The following is a 26,850-nucleotide window of genomic DNA, read 5'->3' on the forward strand; positions in this document are numbered from 1 at the left end:
CCAAAACCCGGTGCTGGTTGTTTTCTTGGGGGGAAGGGTGGGGCTACGCTTTTTCTACTTCAGGGTCCATAGGGTATACACAGGATACCTTGGGGTATAGGTGATGACATCGGGCACCATGTTTAGGACCATGGCCGGATTTAAGGGGGTCAGCAGGTAAGCAGCGGGGTCCCGCGGTGGGTCCCTGCTGATACATGGTCCAGAGTCCTCAGGCAGGGGGCTCCCTGGGGACTGGCTGCAGCGTGGAGCCAGGTACTAACCTGCGCTTCCACTACCCCCCTGGGACAGCAGGACTGCGGCAGAGCGGTAGCGCTGCGGCGTCCCAGGGGTTAAATGCATGCCAGGGGAGCGCGCCTTCCCTGTCTCACAGCCGGCGCCTCCCCCGCTGCACACCGCCCTCTCTGCACACGCCGACTGGCCCTGTAGCAGCGCTCCTCCCCCAGGCCAGCCTCCTCTATGCTCCTCGGTGGCCATCTTTCCCAACGCATGGTGAACGCTGCTGGAAGCCTATGATCGGAGGCATCGTGGTCTGGGTCCCCCCGCATACCTCTCCTCCGCTGTGGTCAGGTCTGTGTATGCAGCGCTGTGTCCTACCAGGCCCTGTGTCTGTGTAGTTGATTTATCAGCGCTGTTAGTGCAGGAATTGATGTTCTTTGCATTGTATGTGACTGTGCTAGCGCTGCTGCCTGTACTTTTACTTTCTAACTGTCAGCTTTATCACTGTCCCTGCTCTTTCTACTAAAGCCCTTGTGGTGCGGTGCTGCAGGGTGGTCTCTCGCTATATAAACGTATTGGTGAGAGGGGTCACATACTTACCATCATGTCTGAGAGTGACTTTCCTCTCCAGCTTCACTACGTGTAAAGTACCTATAGCGGAGGGGGAGGGTAACACGGAGGGCCTATGCCGAAAGTGTTTTTTATTGGCGCGGCCAATTACTGTCACGGCCCCGGTACAGGAGCCGCCCTGGGCTTGTTTCGCTCAGGCGCTTACAACCTTAGTGGGCCAGTTAGCTCCGCAACCCGCGTTCTCACAGATGGGATTGTCCCAGCAGTCAGTGGTGTTGTCACCCATGCAGGGTTTCCCGAGGCAATTGATGGTACCCCGCAGTCTCCCTATTTCCCCGCTCCCGGTTTCTCCGGAGCCGGCGTGGGTTAATTCCCTGACTAGTTCTGTAAAGCAATTGTCGGAGGTGTTACAAGGGGAGTCTGTGTTGCGGCCACGTAAGCGGCCGGTGGCGTCTCTGTCTGCTCCTTATGAGGATGACGACGTGACATCTGATGATGGGGAGATTCTGGATCTTTCCGACCAGGAACCTCTCCGTACTAAAGAGACGGACGCTAGGTCCAAGGTTTATATTCCTGGACTTATTTGTGCAGTCCGCACAGCTTTGGTGATTGAGGACGAAGATCCTCCGGCGTCTAAATCCAAATATGCCTTTTTTAAGGATGTTAAGGGTGACGCCACAGTCTTTCCTCTTTCGGGTCAGTTGGAGGACCATTTAGAGGAGGCGTGGAAACAGCCTGGCAAACGATACCAGCCGCAGAGGCGTTTGGCGGTGGCTTATCCGTTCGCGGATAATTTTTTTTTCAAGTGGGAATCCCCTCCACAGATGGATTCTCATGTGACACGCCTCGTCCGTAGTGCCACATTACCCATGCCATCCATGTCCTCCCTTAAGGATGCTACGGACCGCAAGGTGGAGATCTGCCTAAAGTCTGTTTATTCCCTTGCGGGGGGTGCAGCGTGGCCAGCCATGGCCATTTGCTGGGTTGCCAGAGCTATGGAGTGCTGGGCGGATACGTTGGAGGCGTCCTTCGAATCCGACTGTTCGGCTGAACAGACGGAGTTGATTGGACATCTCCGGGATTCGGCCACTTATCTCAACGAAGCGGCCTTGGATATTAGTACCCTGGCGTCTCGAATTTCTTCGGCAGCTGTAGCTGCTCGTCGCACCTTATGGTTGCGATCTTGGAAGGCGGACGCTGATTCCAAAAAGGGTTTGGAAGCGTTGCCTTTTAACGGAGAAGTTCTCTTTGGTCCGGACCTGGACAAAATTGTAGCCACGCTGGCGGCAGCCAAATCGGCATGTCTCCCGTCCGCTTCAGGTACGTCGGCCTTATAGGGCCCAGGGTAGGCCTAAAGCACAGTCCTTTCCCCGACAGGCTGGCCCCCAAAAATCGGCCAAGCCCCGGAAGCAGGCCTGGAGTACCAGACGTCCGGCCCCTAAGCCTGATGACAAGCCTGCGACCTGACGGTTTGGGCCTCCCTTTGGGGGATCCCAAGGTGGGAGGCCGCCTGCTGCAGTTCGCCCAGTGTTGGTCGGTCACCACGACAGACACTTGGGTTCTCGAGGTGGTTTCTCACGGGTATGCCCTCTCCTTCCGGCACAGACCCCCGTCTCGTTTCTTCACCACGGGTCTGCCATCAGACTGGAACAAAGCCGCGGAGCTGCGGAAGGTTTTGCACACTATGCTCCAGGCTGGAGTTATAGTGCCTGTACCATTCGCCCAGAGGGGCCGGGGTTTCTATTCCAATCTCTTTTTGGTGTAGAAACCCAATGGGTCATTTCGTCCAATACTCAACCTCAAAGCTCTCAACAAGTCTTTGCGGGTACCAAAGTTTCGGATGGAGACCCTACGGTCCATCATTCTGGCGCTGGAACCTGGGGACTACATGGTGTCATTGGACATACAGGACGCTTACCTGCATGTCCCTATTCTTTCACGCCATCAGCAGTTCCTCAGGTTTGCAATCCGCAGCGACCACTTTCAGTTCCGGGCGTTACCTTTTGGCCTGGCGATAGCACCACGTGTTTTCACCAAGGTGATGGCGGTCATGGCGGCCTCCCTGCGGCTGCAGGGAGTCCGCATGTTGCCGTGCTTGGACGACCTGTTATTGGTGGCAGGATCTCCAGAGCTCCTGTTACGCCACTTGGACCTGACCATTGCGGTACTGCAACGGCACGGCTGGTTAATAAACTGGCAGAAGTCCACCCTGATCCCGTCTCAGCGGATTCTGCACCTCGGAGCCTTATTGGACTCCGGACAGCAAAGGATCTTTGTGACGGGGAAAAGATCTCTGCCTTGCAGTTGCGGGTGCGCAGTTGTCTGCAGAGCCGCCGGGTGTCTCTACACTCGGCGATGAGGTTACTGGGTTCCATGGTGTCGGTTTTCGACATGGTGGAATATGCCCAGTTTCACTCCAGACCTCTGCAGCACCTGATCCTGTCCAAATGGAATGGACCGCCTCAGAGTCTCAAGTCCCAGACGATGGTGCTTACTCTGGAGGTTCGCCTGTCTCTTGCCTGGTGGTTGCAGACGACCCATCTCAACAAGGGTCGTCCGTTCTGGGTGGCGAATTGGGTCCTGTTTACAACGGACGCCAGTCTTCGGGGCTGGGGAGCAGTCTCGGGTCCACACTTGTTCCAGGGCAGGTGGACTCCGGCAGAAACAGTGCTTCCAATAAACATCTTGGAACTCCAAGCGGTTTTCAATGCTCTCCAGCAGGCACACTGGGTTCTCCAAGGTCACCCAGTGCAGGTCCAGTCGGACAACGCTACCACCGTGGCCTACATAAATCGGCAAGGAGGAACCCGAAGTCGGACGGCTCTCGTAGAGGTGTCCCGAATCCTGGTATGGGCGGAGCGCAATCTTCCGGCCATATCAGCAGTCTTCATCCCGGGAGTGCTAAACTGGGAGGCGGACTTTCTCAGTCGCCAGGACGTTCATCCGGGGGAATGGTCTCTGCACCCGGACGTTTTTCAACTACTGGTGGACAGGTGGGGTCTTCCAGAGATCGACCTCATGGCGTCCCGGCACAACAACCAGTTGCCGGTGTACGGGTCTCGCACAAGAGACGAAATGGCGTCTCTGGTGGATGCTCTGTACGTCCGGTGGACGTTCCGGTTCGCGTATCTGTTTCCTCCGGTTTCCCTTCCGCGAGTGATCCGGAAATTCAAACAGGAAGGAGGGACGCTCCTGTTGGTAGCTCCCGCATTGTTCAGACGGCACTGGTTCTCAGACCTGCAGGGTCTGTCCGTGGACAGTCCTCTGCGGTTACCGCTACGACCGGACCTTCTGTCACAGGGTCCTTGTCTTCACCCGGACCTGACTCGGCTGTCTTTGACGGCGTGGCTGTTGCGACGGCCATGTTGAGGTCCAGGGGGTTTTCCAGCTCTGTAGTGCAAACCATGCTAAGAGCTCGGAAACCATCTTCCGCGAGAATATACCATCGCGTATGGCATACGTTCTTCCAGTGGTGTTGACCGAGAGGTTATGCACCGCGGGAGTTTCGTCTGTCTAGAGTGCTAGCCTTCCTACAAGCGGGACTAGACCATGGGCTTCGCCTTGCTTCTTTGAAGGTACAGGTTTCGGCCCTATCTGTCTGGTTTCACCGTAGGATTGCTACCTTTATGCAAGGTGTTCTGCGAATTCAGCCGCCATTTGTTCCACCTGTGGCGCCTTGGGACTTGGCTGTGGTCCTGAGGGCTCTCCAGGGACCGCCGTTTGAACCACTGGGCTCAGTGGACCTTAAATGGCTAACAGCTAAGACTGTTTTCCTTCTGGCCATAGCTTCGGCCAGACGTGTTTCTGATTTAGGGGCTCTCTCTTGTAGACCCCCTTTCTTGATTTTTCATGGGAACAGGGCAGTGCTGCGCACTCGTCCTGAATTTCTTCCCAAAGTTGTTTCCCGGTTTCATGTTAACGAGGAAATAGTTGTACCGGCTTTTAACTCACCTGGCCTTTCAGTGGGTGAGGCCACTTTGGATGTTGTGCAGGCCTTAAGGACTTATGTTGACCGCACTTCTTCGTTTAGGAAGTCGGACGCTTTGTTTGTCCTCTAAGGCTTCCGTAAAAAGGGTTGGCCTGCTTCAAAGCAAACTTTGGCATCCTGGATCCGTATGGCAATTTCTGAAGCTTATCTTCATGAAGGCCTGCCGGTTCCTCCTTCTGTGAAGGCTCATTCCACTAGGTCTGTGGGTCCTTCGTGGGCTGCTCGACATGGTGCCTCTGCAGTCGAGATCTGCAAGGCGGCCACGTGGTCCTCGGTCCATACCTTCGTGAGGTATTGCAGGTTTGACACCTTCGCCTCTCAGGATGCTTCCTTCGGGCGGCGGATTCTCCTTTCAGCACAGGAGCGTCCCCACCCTTAAAGGATACTGCTTTGGATATCCCCAAGGTATCCTGTGGATACCCTATGGACCCTGAAGTAGAAAATATGAGATATGGTAAGAACTTACCCTTGTTAACTCTATTTCTAAGAAGTCCATAGGGTTCCACAGGACTCCCGCCCTGTCGCACCTGTGCTGCAGATGGGCTTTACTCTGGTCACCGGTTTTTCCGTCTCCCTCTGGTGAGAATGTGATTCTTGTGTGTGTCCAGATCTTTTTTTTTTTCTCTCTTCCTTCTCCTCCTCCGGCTTGGTACGAAACTGAGATTCCTTGGCTCGGGGGCGGGGTATAGGAGGGGGACCCTAGTGCATCCTGGGAGGCTGAAAACTTAACTCTATGGTACCCGATGCCTGACGTCATCACCTATACCCCAAGGTATCCTGTGGAACCCTATGGACTTCGTAGAAATAGAGATAACAAGGGTAAGTTCTTACCATATCTCATATTTTTTTTTAATTTGTACACATTCAATTTTTAACATAGGTGCGTAGATCTCACTGCTGCATTCGTGCAACTGTGACATTGATTTGATTTTCTCAGGTGCATGCGCACTACCAGTGAGCACACTCTCTCCCCCCCCCCCCAAATATGTGAGTCTATGGTATACCAATGCAGTTTTGTATAGTACAATGTGCTCAGTGTTATATTTATTGTCTGTTTCAGGCTCTTCTAAATGAGCTGAATTTGGGGGGTCAGAAGCCGGGCGTCCCCCGTCTGGCTGTGTCTCTCTCTCTGGAAGGAAAAGCCAGTCACCGAGAGCTAACCTCACGCCTCCTGTGTGACCTGCTGGATAAAGTCTTGTCGGAGGAGGACATTGCACAGGCGTTCAACAGATTGCTGACTGATTTACCTGACCTCATTCTGGACACTCCAGAGGCCCCACAGGTAATGGCAGTACCTGCCCCTCCCACTAGATGACAGGAGACTGTGATACATAATACCTGCCCCTCCCACTAGATGACAGGAGACTGTGATACATAGTAACTGTCCCTCCTATTGCTGGGTGACAGAAGGAGACTGTGATACATAGTAACTGCCCCTCCTATTGCTAGGTGACAGATGGAGACTGTGATACATAGTAACTGCCCTTCCTATTGCTGGGTGACAGAAGGAGACTGTGATACATAGTAACTGCCCTTCCTATTACTGGGTGACAGATGGAGACTGTGATACATAGTAACTGCCCCCCCTACTGCTGGGTGACAGAAGGAGACTGTGATACATAGTAACTGCCCCTCCTATTGCTAGGTGACAGATGGAGACTGTGATACACAGTAACTGCCCTTCCTATTGCTGGGTGACAGATGGAGACTGTGATACACAGTAACTGCCCCTCCTATTGCTGGGTGACAGATGGAGACTGTGATACATAGTAACTGCCCCCCCTACTGCTGGGTGACAGAAGGAGACTGTGATACATAGTAACTGCCCCCCCTACTGCTGGGTGACAGAAGGAGGCTGTGATACATAGTACCTGCCCCTCCTATTGCTGGGTGACAGATGGAGGCTGTGATACACAGTAACTGCCCCTCCTATTGCTGGGTGACAGATGGAGACTGTGATACATAGTAACTGCCCCCCCTACTGCTGGGTGACAGAAGGAGACTGTGATACATAGTAACTGCCCCCCCTACTGATGGGTGACAGAAGGAGGCTGTGATACATAGTACCTGCCCCTCCTATTGCTGGGTGACAGAAGGAGGCTGTGATACATATTACCTGCCCCTCCTATTGCTGGGTGATAGATGGAGACTGTGATACATAGTAACTGCCCCTCCTATTGCTGTGTGACAGAAGGAGGCTGTGATACATAGTACCTGCCCCTCCTATTGCTGGGTGACAGAAGGAGGCTGTGATACATAGTACCTGCCCCTCCTATTGCTGGGTGACAGATGGAGACTGTGATACATAGTAACTGCCCTTCCTATTGCTGGGTGACAGAAGGAGGCTGTGATACATAGTACCTGCCCCTCCTATTGCTGGGTGACAGAAGGAGACTGTGATACATAGTAACTGCCCCCCCTACTGCTGGGTGACAGAAGGAGGCTGTGATACATAGTACCTGCCCCTCCTACTGCTGGGTGACAGAAGGAGGCTGTGATACATAGTAACTGCCCCCCCTACTGCTGGGTGACAGAAGGAGGCTGTGATACATAGTACCTGCCCCTCCTACTGCTGGGTGACAGAAGGAGGCTGTGATACATAGTACCTGTCCCTCCTATTGCTGGGTGATAGATGGAGACTGTGATACATAGTAACTGCCCCTCCTATTGCTGGGTGACAGAAGGAGACTGTGATACATAGTAACTGCCCTTCCTATTGCTGGGTGACAGAAGGAGGCTGTGATACATAGTAACTGCCCCTCCTATTGCTGGGTGACAGATGGAGACTGTGATACATAGTAACTGCCCCTCCTATTGCTGGGTGACAGATGGAGACTGTGATACATAGTAACTGCCTCTCCTATTGCTGGGTGACAGATGGAGACTGTGATACATAGTAACTGCCCTTCCTATTGCTGGGTGACAGAAGGAGGCTGTGATACATAGTAACTGCCCCTCCTATTGCTGGGTGACAGAAGGAGGCTGTGATACATAGTAACTGCCCCTCCTATTGCTGGGTGACAGAAGGAGGCTGTGATACATAGTAACTGCCCCTCCTATTGCTGGGTGACAGAAGGAGGCTGTGATACATAGTACCTGCCCCTCCTATTCCTGGGTGACAGATGGAGGCTGTGATACATAGTACCTGCCCCTCCTATTGCTGGGTGACAGAAGGAGACTGTGATACATAGTAACTGCCCCTCCTATTGCTGGGTGACAGTAGACTGTGATACATAGTACCTGCCCCTCCTATTGCTGGGTGACAGTAGACTGTGATACATAGTAACTGCCCCTCCTATTGCTGGGTGACAGATGGAGACTGTGATACATAGTAACTGCCCCCCCTACTGCTGGGTGACAGAAGGAGACTGTGATACATAGTAACTGCCCCCCCTACTGCTGGGTGACAGAAGGAGGCTGTGATACATAGTACCTGCCCCTCCTATTGCTGGGTGACAGAAGGAGGCTGTGATACATAGTACCTGCCCCTCCTATTGCTGGGTGACAGATGGAAGCTGTGATACATAGTACCTGCCCCTCCTATTGCTGGGTGACAGATGGAGGCTGTGATACACAGTAACTGCCCCTCCTATTGCTGGGTGACAGATGGAGACTGTGATACATAGTAACTGCCCCCCCTACTGCTGGGTGACAGAAGGAGACTGTGATACATAGTAACTGCCCCCCCTACTGATGGGTGACAGAAGGAGGCTGTGATACATAGTACCTGCCCCTCCTATTGCTGGGTGACAGAAGGAGGCTGTGATACATAGTACCTGCCCCTCCTATTGCTGGGTGATAGATGGAGACTGTGATACATAATAACTGCCCCTCCTATTGCTGTGTGACAGAAGGAGGCTGTGATACATAGTACCTGCCCCTCCTATTGCTGGGTGACAGAAGGAGGCTGTGATACATAGTACCTGCCCCTCCTATTGCTGGGTGACAGATGGAGACTGTGATACATAGTAACTGCCCTTCCTATTGCTGGGTGACAGAAGGAGACTGTGATACATAGTAACTGCCCCCCCCTACTGCTGGGTGACAGAAGGAGACTGTGATACATAGTAACTGCCCCCCCTACTGCTGGGTGACAGAAGGAGGCTGTGATACATAGTAACTGCCCCTCCTATTGCTGGGTGACAGAAGGAGGCTGTGATACATAGTACCTGCCCCTCCTACTGCTGGGTGACAGAAGGAGGCTGTGATACATAGTACCTGCCCCTCCTATTGCTGGGTGATAGATGGAGACTGTGATACATAGTAACTGCCCCTCCTATTGCTGTGTGACAGATGGAGACTGTGATACATAGTAACTGCCCTTCCTATTGCTGGGTGACAGAAGGAGGCTGTGATACATAGTAACTGCCCCTCCTATTGCTGGGTGACAGATGGAGACTGTGATACATAGTAACTGCCTCTCCTATTGCTGGGTGACAGATGGAGACTGTGATACATAGTAACTGCCCTTCCTATTGCTGGGTGACAGAAGGAGGCTGTGATACATAGTAACTGCCCCTCCTATTGCTGGGTCACAGATGGAGGCTGTGATACATAGTACCTGCCCCTCCTATTGCTGGGTGACAGAAGGATGCTGTGATACATAGTAACTGCCCCTCCTATTGCTGGGTGACAGAAGGAGGCTGTGATACATAGTAACTGCCCTTCCTAGTGCTGGGTGACAGAAGGAGGCTGTGATACATAGTAACTGCCCCTCCTATTGCTGGGTGACAGAAGGAGGCTGTGATACATAGTAACTGCCCCTCCTATTGCTGGGTGACAGTAGACTGTGATACATAGTAACTGCCCCTCCTATTGCTGGGTGACAGATGGAGACTGTGATACATAGTAACTGCCCCCCCTACTGCTGGGTGACAGAAGGAGACTGTGATACATAGTAACTGCCCCCCCTACTGCTGGGTGACAGAAGGAGGCTGTGATACATAGTACCTGCCCCTCCTATTGCTGGGTGACAGAAGGAGGCTGTGATACATAGTACCTGCCCCTCCTATTGCTGGGTGATAGATGGAGACTGTGATACATAGTAACTGCCCCTCCTATTGCTGTGTGACAGATGGAGACTGTGATACATAGTAACTGCCCTTCCTATTGCTGGGTGACAGAAGGAGGCTGTGATACATAGTACCTGCCCCTCCTATTGCTGGGTGACAGAAGGAGACTGTGATACATAGTAACTGCCCCCCCTACTGCTGGGTGACAGAAGGAGACTGTGATACATAGTAACTGCCCCCCCTACTGCTGAGTGACAGAAGGAGGCTGTGATACATAGTACCTGCCCCTCCTACTGCTGGGTGACAGAAGGAGGCTGTGATACATAGTACCTGCCCCTCCTATTGCTGGGTGATAGATGGAGACTGTGATACATAGTAACTGCCCCTCCTATTGCTGTGTGACAGATGGAGACTGTGATACATAGTAACTGCCCTTCCTATTGCTGGGTGACAGAAGGAGGCTGTGATACATAGTAACTGCCCCTCCTATTGCTGGGTGACAGATGGAGACTGTGATACATAGTAACTGCCTCTCCTATTGCTGGGTGACAGATGGAGACTGTGATACATAGTACCTGCCCCTCCTATTGCTGGGTGACAGAAGGAGGCTGTGATACATAGTAACTGCCCCTCCTATTGCTGGGTAACAGAAGGAGGCTGTGATACATAGTAACTGCCCTTCCTATTGTTGGGTGACAGAAGGAGGCTGTGATACATAGTAACTGCCCCTCCTATTGCTGGGTGACAGAAGGAGGCTGTGATACATAGTAACTGCCCCTCCTATTGCTGGGTGACAGAAGGAGGCTGTGATACATAGTACCTGCCCCTCCTATTGCTGGGTGACAGATGGAGGCTGTGATACATAGTAACTGCCCCTCCTATTGCTGGGTGACAGATGGAGACTGTGATACATAGTAACTGCCCTTCCTATTGCTGGGTGACAGAAGGAGACTGTGATACATAGTAACTGTCCCTCCTATTGCTGGGTGACAGAAGGAGACTGTGATACATAGTAACTGCCCCTCCTATTGCTGGGTGACAGAAGGAGACTGCGATACATAGTACCTGCCCCTCCTATTGCGGGGTGACAGATGGAGACAGTGATACATAGTAACTGCCCCTCCTATTGCTGGGTGACAGATGGAGACTGTGATACATAGTAACTGCCCCTCCTATTGCTGGGTGACAGATTGAGACTCTGATACATAGTACCTGCCTCTCCCACTGCTGGGTGATAGAAGGAGACTGTGATACATAGTAACTGCCCGTCCTATTGCTGGGTGACAGAAGGAGGCTGTGATACATAGTAACTGCCCCTCCTATTGCGGGGTGACAGATGGAGACTGTGATACATAGTAACTGCCCCTCCTATTGCTGGGTGACAGAAGGAGACTGCGATACATAGTACCTGCCCCTCCTATTGCTGGGTGACAGAAGGAGACTGTGATACATAGTACCTGCCCCTCCTATTGCTGGGTGACAGATGGAGACTGGGATACATAGTACCTGCCCCTCCTATTGCTGGGTGACAGAAGGAGACTGTGATACATAGTAACTGCCCCTCCTATTGCTGGGTGACAGATGGAGACTGTGATACATAGTAACTGCCCCTCCTATTGCTGGGTGACAGAAGGAGACTGTGATACATAGTACCTGCCCCTCCTATTGCTGGGTGACAGATGGAGACTGGGATACATAGTACCTGCCCCTCCTATTGCTGGGTGACAGAAGGAGACTGTGATACATAGTAACTGCCCCTCCTATTGCTGGGTGATAGATGGAGACTGTGATACATAGTAACTGTCCCTCCTATTGCTGGGTGACAAAAGGAGACTGTGATACATAGTAACTGCCCCTCCTATTGCTGGGTGACAGATGGAGACTGTGATACATAGTAACTGCCCCTCCTATTGCTGGGTCACAGATGGAGGCTGTTATACACAGTAACTGCCCCTCCTATTGCTGGGTGACAGATGGAGACTGTGATACATAGTACCTGCCCCTCCTATTGCTGGGTGACAGAAGGAGACTGTGATACATTGTAACTGCCCCTCCTATTGCTGGGTGACAGAAGGAGACTGTGATACATAGTAACTGCCCCTCCTATTGCTGGGTGACAGGAGACTGTGATACATAGTAACTGCCCCTCCTATTGCTGGGTGACAGATGGAGGCTGTAATACATAGTAACTGCCCCTCCTATTGCTGGGTGACAGATGGAGACTGTGATACATAGTACCTGCCCCTCCTATTGCTGAGTGACAGATGGAGACTATGATACATAGTAATTGCCCCTCCTATTGCTGGGTGACAGAAGGAGACTGTGATACATAGTAACTGCCCCTCCTATTGCTGGGTGACAGATGGAGACTGTGATACATAGTAACTGCCCCTCCTACTGCTGGGTGACAGATGGAGACTGTGATACATAGTAACTGCCCCTCCTATTGCTGGGTGACAGATGGAGACTGTGATACATAGTACCTGCCCCTCCTATTGCTGGGTGACAGTAGACTGTGATACATAGTAACTGCCCCTCCTATTGCTGGGTGACAGAAGGAGACTGTGATACATAGTAACTGCCCCTCCTATTGCTGGGTGACAGAAGGAGACTGTGATACATAGTACCTGCCCCTCCTATTGCTGGGTGACAGAAGGAGGCTGTGATACATAGTATCTGCCTCTCCTATTGCTGGGTGACAGATGGAGACTGTGATACATAGTAACTGCCCTTCCTATTGCTGGGTGACAGAAGGAGGCTGTGATACATAGTAACTGCCCCTCCTATTGCTGGGTCACAGATGGAGGCTGTGATACATAGTACCTGCCCCTCCTATTGCTGGGTGACAGAAGGATGCTGTGATACATAGTAACTGCCCCTCCTATTGCTGGGTGACAGAAGGAGGCTGTGATACATAGTAACTGCCCTTCCTAGTGCTGGGTGACAGAAGGAGGCTGTGATACATAGTAACTGCCCCTCCTATTGCTGGGTGACAGAAGGAGGCTGTGATACATAGTAACTGCCCCTCCTATTGCTGGGTGACAGTAGACTGTGATACATAGTAACTGCCCCTCCTATTGCTGGGTGACAGATGGAGACTGTGATACATAGTAACTGCCCCCCCTACTGCTGGGTGACAGAAGGAGACTGTGATACATAGTAACTGCCCCCCCTACTGCTGGGTGACAGAAGGAGGCTGTGATACATAGTACCTGCCCCTCCTATTGCTGGGTGACAGAAGGAGGCTGTGATACATAGTACCTGCCCCTCCTATTGCTGGGTGATAGATGGAGACTGTGATACATAGTAACTGCCCCTCCTATTGCTGTGTGACAGATGGAGACTGTGATACATAGTAACTGCCCTTCCTATTGCTGGGTGACAGAAGGAGGCTGTGATACATAGTACCTGCCCCTCCTATTGCTGGGTGACAGAAGGAGACTGTGATACATAGTAACTGCCCCCCCTACTGCTGGGTGACAGAAGGAGACTGTGATACATAGTAACTGCCCCCCCTACTGCTGAGTGACAGAAGGAGGCTGTGATACATAGTACCTGCCCCTCCTACTGCTGGGTGACAGAAGGAGGCTGTGATACATAGTACCTGCCCCTCCTATTGCTGGGTGATAGATGGAGACTGTGATACATAGTAACTGCCCCTCCTATTGCTGTGTGACAGATGGAGACTGTGATACATAGTAACTGCCCTTCCTATTGCTGGGTGACAGAAGGAGGCTGTGATACATAGTAACTGCCCCTCCTATTGCTGGGTGACAGATGGAGACTGTGATACATAGTAACTGCCTCTCCTATTGCTGGGTGACAGATGGAGACTGTGATACATAGTACCTGCCCCTCCTATTGCTGGGTGACAGAAGGAGGCTGTGATACATAGTAACTGCCCCTCCTATTGCTGGGTAACAGAAGGAGGCTGTGATACATAGTAACTGCCCTTCCTATTGTTGGGTGACAGAAGGAGGCTGTGATACATAGTAACTGCCCCTCCTATTGCTGGGTGACAGAAGGAGGCTGTGATACATAGTAACTACCCCTCCTATTGCTGGGTGACAGAAGGAGGCTGTGATACATAGTACCTGCCCCTCCTATTGCTGGGTGACAGATGGAGGCTGTGATACATAGTAACTGCCCCTCCTATTGCTGGGTGACAGATGGAGACTGTGATACATAGTAACTGCCCTTCCTATTGCTGGGTGACAGAAGGAGACTGTGATACATAGTAACTGTCCCTCCTATTGCTGGGTGACAGAAGGAGACTGTGATACATAGTAACTGCCCCTCCTATTGCTGGGTGACAGAAGGAGACTGCGATACATAGTACCTGCCCCTCCTATTGCGGGGTGACAGATGGAGACTGTGATACATAGTAACTGCCCCTCCTATTGCTGGGTGACAGATGGAGACTGTGATACATAGTAACTGCCCCTCCTATTGCTGGGTGACAGATTGAGACTCTGATACATAGTACCTGCCTCTCCCACTGCTGGGTGATAGAAGGAGACTGTGATACATAGTAACTGCCCGTCCTATTGCTGGGTGACAGAAGGAGGCTGTGATACATAGTAACTGCCCCTCCTATTGCGGGGTGACAGATGGAGACTGTGATACATAGTAACTGCCCCTCCTATTGCTGGGTGACAGAAGGAGACTGCGATACATAGTACCTGCCCCTCCTATTGCTGGGTGACAGAAGGAGACTGTGATACATAGTACCTGCCCCTCCTATTGCTGGGTGACAGATGGAGACTGGGATACATAGTACCTGCCCCTCCTATTGCTGGGTGACAGAAGGAGACTGTGATACATAGTAACTGCCCCTCCTATTGCTGGGTGACAGATGGAGACTGTGATACATAGTAACTGCCCCTCCTATTGCTGGGTGACAGAAGGAGACTGTGATACATAGTACCTGCCCCTCCTATTGCTGGGTGACAGATGGAGACTGGGATACATAGTACCTGCCCCTCCTATTGCTGGGTGACAGAAGGAGACTGTGATACATAGTAACTGCCCCTCCTATTGCTGGGTGATAGATGGAGACTGTGATACATAGTAACTGTCCCTCCTATTGCTGGGTGACAAAAGGAGACTGTGATACATAGTAACTGCCCCTCCTATTGCTGGGTGACAGATGGAGACTGTGATACATAGTAACTGCCCCTCCTATTGCTGGGTCACAGATGGAGGCTGTTATACACAGTAACTGCCCCTCCTATTGCTGGGTGACAGATGGAGACTGTGATACATAGTACCTGCCCCTCCTATTGCTGGGTGACAGAAGGAGACTGTGATACATTGTAACTGCCCCTCCTATTGCTGGGTGACAGAAGGAGACTGTGATACATAGTAACTGCCCCTCCTATTGCTGGGTGACAGGAGACTGTGATACATAGTAACTGCCCCTCCTATTGCTGGGTGACAGATGGAGGCTGTAATACATAGTAACTGCCCCTCCTATTGCTGGGTGACAGATGGAGACTGTGATACATAGTACCTGCCCCTCCTATTGCTGAGTGACAGATGGAGACTATGATACATAGTAATTGCCCCTCCTATTGCTGGGTGACAGAAGGAGACTGTGATACATAGTAACTGCCCCTCCTATTGCTGGGTGACAGATGGAGACTGTGATACATAGTAACTGCCCCTCCTATTGCTGGGTGACAGATGGAGACTGTGATACATAGTAACTGCCCCTCCTATTGCTGGGTGACAGATGGAGACTGTGATACATAGTACCTGCCCCTCCTATTGCTGGGTGACAGTAGACTGTGATACATAGTAACTGCCCCTACTATTGCTGGGTGACAGAAGGAGACTGTGATACATAGTAACTGCCCCTCCTATTGCTGGGTGACAGAAGGAGACTGTGATACATAGTACCTGCCCCTCCTATTGCTGGGTGACAGAAGGAGGCTGTGATACATAGTATCTGCCTCTCCTATTGCTGGGTGACAGATGGAGACTGTGATACATAGTACCTGCCCCTCCTATTGCTGGGTGACAGGAGACTGTGATACATAGTAACTGCCCCTCCTATAGCTGGGTAACAGAAGGAGGCTGTGATACATAGTAACTGCCCCTCCTATAGCTGGGTAACAGAAGGAGACTGTGATACATAGTAACTGCCCCTCCTGCTGGGTGACAGATGGAGACTGTGATACATAGTAACTGCCCCTCCTATTGCTGGGTGACAGATGGAGACTGTGATACATAGTACCTGCCCCTCCTATTGCTGGGTGACAGGAGACTGTGATACATAGTAACTGCCCCTCCTATTGCTGGGTGACAGATGGAGGCTGTGATACATAGTAACTGCCCCTCCTATTGCTGGGTGACAGAAGGAGACTGTGATACATAGTAACTGCCCCTTCTATTGCTGGGTGACAGAAGGAGACAGTGATACATAGTACCTGCCCCTCCTATTGCTGAGTGACAGAAGGAGACTGTGATACATAGTAACTGCCCCTCCTATTGCTGGGTGACAGGAGACTGTGATACATAGTAACTGCCCCTCCTATTGCTGGGTGACAGATGGAGGCTGTGATGCATAGTATCTGCCCCTCCTATTGGTGGGTGACAGAAGGAGACTGTGATACATAGTATCTGCCCCTCCTATTGGTGGGTGACAGATGGAGACTGTGATACATAGTAACTGCCCCTCCTATTGCTGGGTGACAGATGGAGGCTGTGATACATAGTAACTGCCCCTCCTATTGCTGGGTGACAGAAGGAGACTGTGATACATAGTAACTGCTCCTCCTATTACTGGGTGACAGATGGAGACTGTGATACATAGTACCTGCCCCTCCTATTGCTGGGTGACAGAAGGAGACTGTGATACATAGTACCTGCCCCTCCTATTGCTGGGTGACAGATGGAGGCTGTGATGCATAGTAACTGCCCCTCCTATTGCTGGGTGACAGAAGGAGACTGTGATACATAGTAACTGCCCCTCCTATTGCTGGGTGCCCCTCCTATTACTGGGTGACAGATGGAGACTGTGATACATAGTACCTGCCCCTCCTATTGCTGGGTGACAGAAGGAGACTGTGATACATAGTAACTGCCCCTCCTATTGCTGGGTGACAGAAGGAGACTGTGATACATAGTAACTGCCCCTCCTATTGCTGGGTGACAGAAAGAGACTGTGATACATAGTAACTGCCCCTCCTATTGCTGGGTGACAGATGGAGACTGTGATATATAGTAACTGCCCCTCCTATTGCTGGGTGACAGAAGGAGACTGTGATACATAGTAACTGCCTCTCCTATTGCTGGGTGACAGATGGAGACTGTGATATATAGTAACTGCCCCTCCTATTGCTGGGTGACAGAAGGAGACTGTGATACATAGTAACTGCCCCTCCTATTGCTGGGTGACAGAAGGAGACTGTGATACATAGTAACTGCCCCTCCTATTGCAGGGTGACAGATGGAGACTGTGATACATAGTAACTGCCCCTCCTATTGCTGGGTGACAGATGGAGACTGTGATACATAGTAACTGCCCCTCCTATTGCTGGGTGACAGAAGGAGACTGTTATGCATAGTAACTGCCCCTCCTATTGCTGGGTGACAGAAGGAGACTGTGATACATAGTAACTGCCCCTCCTATTGCTGGGTGACAGGAGACTGTGATACATAGTAACTGCCCCTCCTATTGCTGGGTGACAGATGGAGACTGTGATACATAGTAACTGCCTCTCCTATTGCTGGGTGACAGAAGGAGACTGTGATACATAGTAACTGCCCCTCCTATTGCTGGGTGACAGATGGAGGCTGTGATACATAGTAACTGCCCCTCCTATTGCTGGGTGACAGATGGAGACTGTGATACATAGTAACTGCCTCTCCTATTGCTGGGTGACAGATGGAGACTGTGATACATAGTAACTGCCCCTCCTATTGATGGGTGACAGATGGAGACTGTGATACATAGTAACTGCCCCTCCTATTGCTGGGTGACAGAAGGAGACCGTGATACATAGTAACTGTCCCTCCTATTGCTGGGTGACAGATGGAGACTGTGATACATAGTACCTGCCCCTCCTATTGCTGGGTGACAGATGGAGACTGTGATACATAGTAACTGCCCCTCCTATTGCTGGGTGACAGGAGACTGTGATACATAGTAACTGCCCCTCCTATTGCTGGGTGACAGAAGGAGGCTGTGATACATAGTATCTGCCTCTCCTATTGCTGGGTGACAGATGGAGACTGTGATACATAGTAACTGCCCCTCCTATTGATGGGTGACAGATGGAGACTGTGATACATAGTAACTGCCCCTCCTATTGCTGGGTGACAGAAGGAGGCTGTGATACATAGTAACTGCCCCTCCTATTGCTTGGTGATAGATGGAGATTGTGATACATAGTAACTGCCCCTCCTATTGCTGGGTGACAGAAGGAGGCTGTGATACATAGTAACTGCCCCTCCTATTGCTGGGTGATAGATGGAGATTGTGATACATAGTAACTGCCCCTCCTATTGCTGGGTGACAGAAGGAGGCTGTGATACATAGTAACTGCCCCTCCTATTGCTGGGTGATAGATGGAGATTGTGATACATAGTAACTGCCCCTCCTATTGCTGGGTGACAGAAGGAGGCTGTGATACATAGTAACTGCCCCTCCTATTGCTGGGTGATAGATGGAGATTGTGATACATAGTAACTGCCCCTCCTATTGCTGGGTGACAGAAGGAGGCTGTGATACATAGTACCTGCCCCTCCTATTGCTGGGTGACAGATGGAGACTGTGATACATAGTAACTGTCCCTCCTATTGCTGAGTGACAGATGGAGACTGTGATACATAGTAACTGTCCCTCCTATTGCTGGGTGACAGATGGAGACTGTGATACATAGTAACTGCCTCTCCTATTGCTGGGTGATAGATGGAGACTGTGATACATAGTAACTGCCCCTCCTATTGCTGGGTGCCAGATGGAGACTGTGATACATAGTAACTGCCCCTCTTATTGCTGGGTGACAGATGGAAGCTGTGATACATAGTACCTGCCCCTCCTATTGCTGGGTGACAGATGGAAGCTGTGATACATAGTAACTGCCCCTCCTATTGCTGGGTGACAGATGGAGACTGTGATACATAGTAACTGCCCCTCCTATTGCTGGGTGACAGAAGGAGACTGTGATACACTGTAACTGCCCCTCCTATTGCTGGGTGACAGAAGGAGACTGTGATACACAGTACCTGCCCCTCCTATTGCTGGGTGACTGAAGGAGACTGTGATACATAGTAACTGCCCCTCCTATTGCTGGGTGACAGAAGGAGACTGTGATACATAGTAACTGCCCCTCCTATTGCTGGGTGACAGAAGGAGACTGTGATACATAGTAACTGCCCCTCCTATTGCTGGGTGACAGAAGGAGACTGTGATACATAGTAACTGCCCCTCCTATTGCTGGGTGACAGATGGAGACTGTGATACATAGTACCTGCCCCTCCTATTGCTGGGTGACAGATGGAGGCTGTGATACATAGTAACTGCCCCTCCTATTGCTGGGTGACAGGAGACTGTGATACATAGTAACTGCCCCTCCTATTGCTGGGTGACAGAAGGAGACTGTGATACATAGTAACTGCCCCTCCTATTGCTGGGTGACAGATGGAGACTGTGATACATAGTAACTGCCCCTCCTATTGCTGGGTAACAGATGGAGGCTGTGATACATAGTAACTGCCCCTCCTATTGCTGGGTGACAGATGGAGACTGTGATACATAGTAACTGCCCCTCCTATTGCTGGGTAACAGATGGAGGCTGTGATACATAGTAACTGCCCCTCCTATTGCTGGGTGACAGATGGAGACTGTGATACATAGTAACTGCCCCTCCTATTGCTGGGTGACAGATGGAGACTGTGATACATAGTAACTGCCCCTCCTATTGCTGGGTGACAGAAGGAGACTGTTATGCATAGTAACTGCCCCTCCTATTGCTGGGTGACAGAAGGAGACTGTGATACATAGTAACTGCCCCTCCTATTGCTGGGTGACAGAAGGAGACTGTGATACATAGTAACTACCCCTCCTATTGCTGGGTGACAGAAGGAGACTGTTATGCATAGTAACTGCCCCTCCTATTGCTGGGTGACAGAAGGAGACTGTGATACATAGTAACTGCCCCTCCTATTGCTGGGTGACAGATGGAGACTGTGATATATAGTAACTGCCCCTCCTATTGCTGGGTGACAGAAGGAGACTGTGATACATAGTAACTGCCTCTCCTATTGCTGGGTGACAGAAGGAGACTGTGATACATAGTAACTGCCCCTCCTATTGCTGGGTGACAGATGGAGGCTGTGATACATAGTAACTGCCCCTCCTATTGCTGGGTGACAGATGGAGACTGTGATACATAGTAACTGCCCCTCCTATTGCTGGGTGACAGATGGAGACTGTGATACATAGTAACTGCCCCTCCTATTGCTGGGTGACAGAAGGAGACCGTGATACATAGTAACTGCCCCTCCTATTGCTGGGTGACAGATGGAGACTGTGATACATAGTACCTGCCCCTCCTATTGCTGGGTCACAGAAGGAGACTGTGATACATAGTAACTGCCCCTCCTATTGCTGGGTGACAGGAGACTGTGATACATAGTATCTGCCTCTCCTATTGCTGGGTGACAGAAGGAGGCTGTGATACATAGTATCTGCCTCTCCTATTGCTGGGTGACAGATGGAGACTGTGATACATAGTAACTGCCCCTCCTATTGATGGGTGACAGATGGAGACTGTGATACATAGTAACTGCCCGTCCTATTGCTGGGTGACAGAAGGAGGCTGTGATACATAGTAACTGCCCCTCCTATTGCTGGGTGATAGATGGAGATTGTGATACATAGTAACTGCCCCTCCTATTGCTGGGTGACAGATGGAGACTGTGATACATAGTACCTGCCCCTCCTATTGCTGGGTGACAGAAGGAGGCTGTGTTACATAGTACCTGCCCCTCCTATTGCTGGGTGACAGATGGAGACTGTGATACATAGTAACTGTCCCTCCTATTGCTGGGTGACAGATGGAGACTGTGATACATAGTAACTGTCCCTCCTATTGCTGGGTGACAGATGGAGACTGTGATACATATTAACTGCCTCTCCTATTGCTGGGTGATAGATGCAGACTGTGATACATAGTAACTGCCCCTCCTATTGCTGGGTGCCAGATGGAGGCTGTGATACATAGTACCTGCCCCTATTATTGCTGGGTGACAGATGGAAGCTGTGATACATAGTACCTGCCCCTCCTATTGCTGGGTGACAGATGGAAGCTGTGATACATAGTAACTGCCCCTCCTATTGCTGGGTGACAGATGTAAGCTGTGATACATAGTACCTGCCCCTCCTATTGCTGGGTGACAGATGGAAGCTGTGATACATAGTAACTGCCCCTCCTATTGCTGGGTGACAGATGGAGACTGTGATACACAGTAACTGCCCCTCCTATTGCTGGGTGACAGAAGGAGACTGTGATACATAGTACCTGCCCCTCCTATTGCTTGGTGACAGAATGAGACTGTGATACATAGTAACTGCCCCTCCTATTGCTGGGTGACAGGAGACTGTGATACATAGTAACTGCCCCTCCTATTGCTGGGTGACAGAAGGAGACTGTGATACATAGTAACTGCCCCTCCTATTGCTGGGTGACAGATGGAGACTGTGATACATAGTATCTGCCCCTCCTATTGCTGGGTGACAGAAGGAGACTGTGATACATAGTAACTGCCCCTCCTATTGCTGGGTAACAGATGGAGGCTGTGATACATAGTAACTGCCCCTCCTATTGCTGGGTGACAGGAGACTGTGATACATAGTAACTGCCCCTCCTATTGCTGGGTGACAGAAGGAGACTGTGATACATAGTACCTGCCCCTCCTATTGCTGGGTGACAGATGGAGGCTGTGATACATAGTACCTGCCCCTCCTATTGCTGGGTGACAGAAGGAGACTGTGATACATAGTACCTGCCCCTCCTATTGCTGGGTGACAGAAGGAGACTGTGATACATAGTACCTGCCCTTCCTATTGCTGGGTGACAGATGGAGACTGTGATAGATAGTACCTGCCCTTCCTATTGCTGGGTGACAGATGGAGACTGTGATACATATTACCTGCCCCTCCTATTGCTGGGTGACAGAAGGATGCTGTGATGCATAGTATCTGCCCCTCCTATTGGTGGGTGACAGAAGGAGACTGTGATACATAGTATCTGCCCCTCCTATTGGTGGGTGACAGATGGAGACTGTGATACATAGTAACTGCCCCTCCTATTGCTGGGTGACAGATGGAGGCTGTGATACATAGTAACTGCCCCTCCTATTGTTGGGTGCCCCTCCTATTACTGGGTGACAGATGGAGACTGTGATACATAGTAACTGCCCCTCCTATTGCTGGGTGACAGATGGAGGCTGTGATACATAGTAACTGCCCCTCCTATTGCTGGGTGACAGAAGGAGACTGTGATACATAGTAACTGCCCCTCCTATTGCTGGGTGCCCCTCCTATTACTGGGTGACAGATGGAGACACTGATACATAGTAACTGCCCCTCCTATTGCTGGGTGACAGAAGGAGACTGTGATACATAGTAACTGCCCCTCCTATTGCTGGGTGACAGATGGAGACTGTGATACATAGTAACTGCCCCTCCTATTGCTGGGTGACAGGAGACTGTGATACATAGTAACTGCCCCTCCTATTGCTGGGTGACAGATGGAGGCTGTTATACATAGTACCTGCCCCTCCTATTGCTGGGTGACAGAAGAGGCTGTGATACATAGTAACTGCCCCTCCTATTGCTGGGTGACAGAAGGAGACTGTGATACATAGTAACTGCCTCTCCTATTGCTGGGTTACAGAAGGAGACTGTGATACATAGTAAATGCCCCTCCTATTGCTGGGTGACAGGAGACTGTGATACATAGTAACTGCCCCTCCTATTGCTGGGTGACAGATGGAGACTGTGATATATAGTAACTGCCCCTCCTATTGCTGGGTGACAGAAGGAGACTGTGATACATAGTAACTGCCTCTCCTATTGCTGGGTGACAGAAGGAGACTGTGATACATAGTAACTGCCCCTCCTATTGCTGGGTGACAGATGGAGGCTGTGATACATAGTAACTGCCCCTCCTATTGCTGGGTGACAGATGGAGACTGTGATACATAGTAACTGCCCCTCCTATTGCTGGGTGACAGATGGAGACTGTGATACATAGTAACTGCCCCTCCTATTGCTGGGTGACAGAAGGAGACCGTGATACATAGTAACTGCCCCTCCTATTGCTGGGTGACAGGAGACTGTGATACATAGTATCTGCCTCTCCTATTGCTGGGTGACAGATGGTGACTGTGATACATAGTAACTGCCCCTCCTATTCCTGGGTGACAGATGGAGGCTGTTATACATAGTAACTGCCCCTCCTATTGCTAGGTGACAGAAGAGGCTGTGATACATAGTAACTGCCCCTCCTATTGCTGGGTGACAGGAGACTGTGATACATAGTAACTGCCCCTCCTATTGCTGGGTGACAGAAGGAGACTGTGATACATAGTAACTGCCCCTCCTATTGCTGGGTGACAGAAGCAGACTGTGATACATAGTAACTGCCTCTCCTATTGCTGGGTGACAGAAGGAGACTGTGATACATAGTAACTGCCCCTCCTATTGCTGGGTGACAGGAGACTGTGATACATAGTAACTGCCCCTCCTATTGCTGGGTGACAGATGGAGGCTGTGATACATAGTAACTGCCCCGCCTATTGCTGGGTGACAGATGGAGGCTGTGATACATAGTAACTGCCCCTCCTATTGCTGGGTGACAGATGGAGACAGTGATACATAGTAACTGCCCCTCCTATTGCTGGGTGATAGATGGAGACTGTGATACATAGTAACTGCCCCTCCTATTGCTGGGTGACAGGAGACTGTGATACATAGTAACTGCCCCTCCTATTGCTGGGTGACAGAAGGAGACTGTGATACATAGTACCTGCCCCTCCTATTGCTGGGTGACAGAAGGAGGCTGTGATACATAGTATCTGCCTCTCCTATTGCTTGGTGACAGATGGAGACTGTGATACATAGTAACTGCCCCTCCTATTGCTGGGTGACAAATGGAGACTGTGATACATAGTAACTGCCCCTCCTATTGCTGGGTGACAGATGGAGACTGTGATAAATAGTAACTGCCCCTCCTATTGCTGGGTGACAGATGGAGACTGTGATACATAGTACCTGCCCCTCCTATTGCTGGGTGACAGGAGACTGTGATACATAGTAACTGCCCCTCCTATTGCTGGGTGACAGATGGAGGCTGTTATACATAGTACCTGCCATTCCTATTGCTGGGTGACAGATGGAGACTATGATACATAGTAACTGCCCCTCCTATTGCTGGGTGACAGAAGGAGACTGTGATACATAGTACCTGCCATTCCTATTGCTGGGTGACAGATGGAGACTGTGATACATAGTAACTGCCCCTCCTATTGCTGGGTGATAGATGGAGACTGTGATACATAGTAACTGCCCCTCCTATTGCTGGGTGACAGATGGAGACTGTGATATATAGTAACTGCCCCTCCTATTGCTGGGTCACAGAAGGAGACCGTGATACATAGTACCTGCCCCTCCTATTGCTGGGTGACAGAAGGAGACTGTGATACATAGTAACTGCCCCTCCTATTGCTGGGTGACAGATGGAGACTGTGATACATAGTAGCTGCCCCTCCTATTGCTGGGTGACAGGAGACTGTGATACATAGTAACTTCCCCTCCTATTGCTGGGTGACAGATGGAGACTGTGATACATAGTAACTGCCCCTCCTATTGCTGGGTTACAGATGGAGACTGTGATAAATAGTAACTGCCCCTCCTATTGCTGGGTGACAGATGGAGACTGTGATACATAGTACCTGCCCCTCCTATTGCTGGGTGACAGGAGACTGTGATACATAGTAACTGCCCCTCCTATTGCTGGGTGACAGATGGAGGCTGTTATACATAGTACCTGCCCCTCCTATTGCTGGGTGACAGAAGAGGCTGTGATACATAGTAACTGCCCCTCCTATTGCTGGGTGACAGGAGACTGTGATACATAGTAACTGCCCCTCCTATTGCTGGGTGACAGAAGGAGACTATGATGCATAGTAACTGCCCCTCCTATTGCTGGGTGACAGAAGGAGACTGTGATACATAGTAACTGCCCCTCCTATTGCTGGGTGACAGAAGGAGACTGTGATACATAGTAACTGCCCCTCCTATTGCTGGGTGACAGGAGACTGTGATACATAGTAACTGCCCCTCCTATTGCTGGGTGACAGATGGAGACTGTGATATATAGTAACTGCCCCTCCTATTGCTGGGTGACAGAAGGAGACTGTGATACATAGTAACTGCCCCTCCTATTGCTGGGTGACAGATGGAGGCTGTGATACATAGTAACTGCCCCTCCTATTGCTGGGTGACAGATGGAGACTGTGATACATAGTACCTGCCCCTCCTATTGCTGGGTGACAGATGGAGACTGTGATACATAGTACCTGCCCCTCCTATTGCTGGGTGACAGATGGAGGCTGTGATACATAGTAACTGCCCCTCCTATTGCTGGGTGACAGATGGAGGCTGTGATACATAGTAACTGCCCCTCCTATTGCTGGGTGACAGATGGAGGCTGTGATACATAGTACCTGCCCCTCCTATTGCTGGGTGACAGAAGGAGACTGTGATTCATAGTAACTGCCCCTCCTATTGCTGGGTGACAGATGGAGGCTGTGATACATAGTAACTGCCCCTCCTATTCCTGGGTGACAGATGGAGACAGTGATACATAGTACCTGCCCCTCCTATTGCTGGGTGACAGATGGAGACTGTGATACATAGTAACTGCCCCTCCTATTCCTGGGTGACAGATGGAGACAGTGATACATAGTACCTGCCCCTCCTATTGCTGGGTGACAGATGGAGACTGTGATACATAGTAACTGCCCCTCCTATTGCTGGGTGACAGGAGACTGTGATACATAGTACCTGCCCCTCCTATTGCTGGGTGACAGAAGGAGACTGTGATACATAGTAACTGCCCCTCCTATTGCTGGGTGACAGATGGAGGCTGTGATACATAGTAACTGCCCCGCCTATTGCTGGGTGACAGATGGAGGCTGTGATACATAGTAACTGCCCCTCCTATTGCTGGGTGACACATGGAGACAGTGATACATAGTAACTGCCCCTCCTATTGCTGGGTGATAGATGGAGACTGTGATACATAGTACCTGCCCCTCCTATTGCTGGGTGACAGATGGAGACTGTGATACATAGTAACTAGTAACTGCCCCTCCTATTGCTGGGTGACAGGAGACTGTGATACATAGTAACTGCCCCTCCTATTGCTGGGTGACAGAAGGAGACTGTGATACATAGTAACTGCCCCTCCTATTGCTGGGTGACAGATGGAGACTGTGATACATAGTAACTGCCCCTCCTATTGCTGTGTGACAGATGGAGACTGTGATACATAGTACCTGCCCCTCCTATTGCTTGGTGACAGAATGAGACTGTGATACATAGTAACTGCCCCTCCTATTGCTGGGTGACAGAAGGAGACTGTGATACATAGTAACTGCCACTCCTATTGCTGGGTGACAGATGGAGGCTGTGATACATAGTAACTGCCCCTCCTATTGCTGGGTGACAGAAGGAGACTGTGATACATAGTACCTGCCCCTCCTATTGCTGGGTGACAGGAGATTGTGATACATAGTAACTGCCCCTCCTATTGCTGGGTGACAGAAGGAGGCTGTGATACATAGTAACTGCCCCTCCTATTGCTGGTTGACAGAAGGAGACTGTGATACATAGTAACTGCCCCTCCTATTGCTGGGTGACAGATGGAGGCTGTGATACATAGTAACTGCCCCTCCTATTGCTGGGTGACAGATGGAGGCTGTGATACATAGTACCTGCCCCTCCTATTGCTGGGTGACAGATGGAGGCTGTGATACATAGTACCT

The 26,850-nt window shown here is 50.8% G+C and overlaps 1 protein-coding gene across 1 annotated transcript in view; it reads left to right on the forward strand.

Annotated features, from left to right (window-relative positions):
- Positions 1-26,850, forward strand: part of LOC148442117 (programmed cell death protein 4-like) — a 332,847-nt gene that overhangs the window by 209,394 nt on the left and 96,603 nt on the right. The window contains exon 5 of the mRNA XM_088464215.1: positions 5,835-6,056. Within this exon, the coding sequence (XP_088320341.1) occupies positions 5,835-6,056 (222 nt within the window). The remainder of the gene's footprint in view (positions 1-5,834; positions 6,057-26,850) is intronic.

The sequence above is a fragment of the Taudactylus pleione genome, unplaced genomic scaffold (assembly GCF_031769625.1).
Source record: "Taudactylus pleione unplaced genomic scaffold, aTauple2 ptg001612l, whole genome shotgun sequence".
NCBI lineage: Eukaryota > Metazoa > Chordata > Amphibia > Anura > Myobatrachidae > Taudactylus > Taudactylus pleione.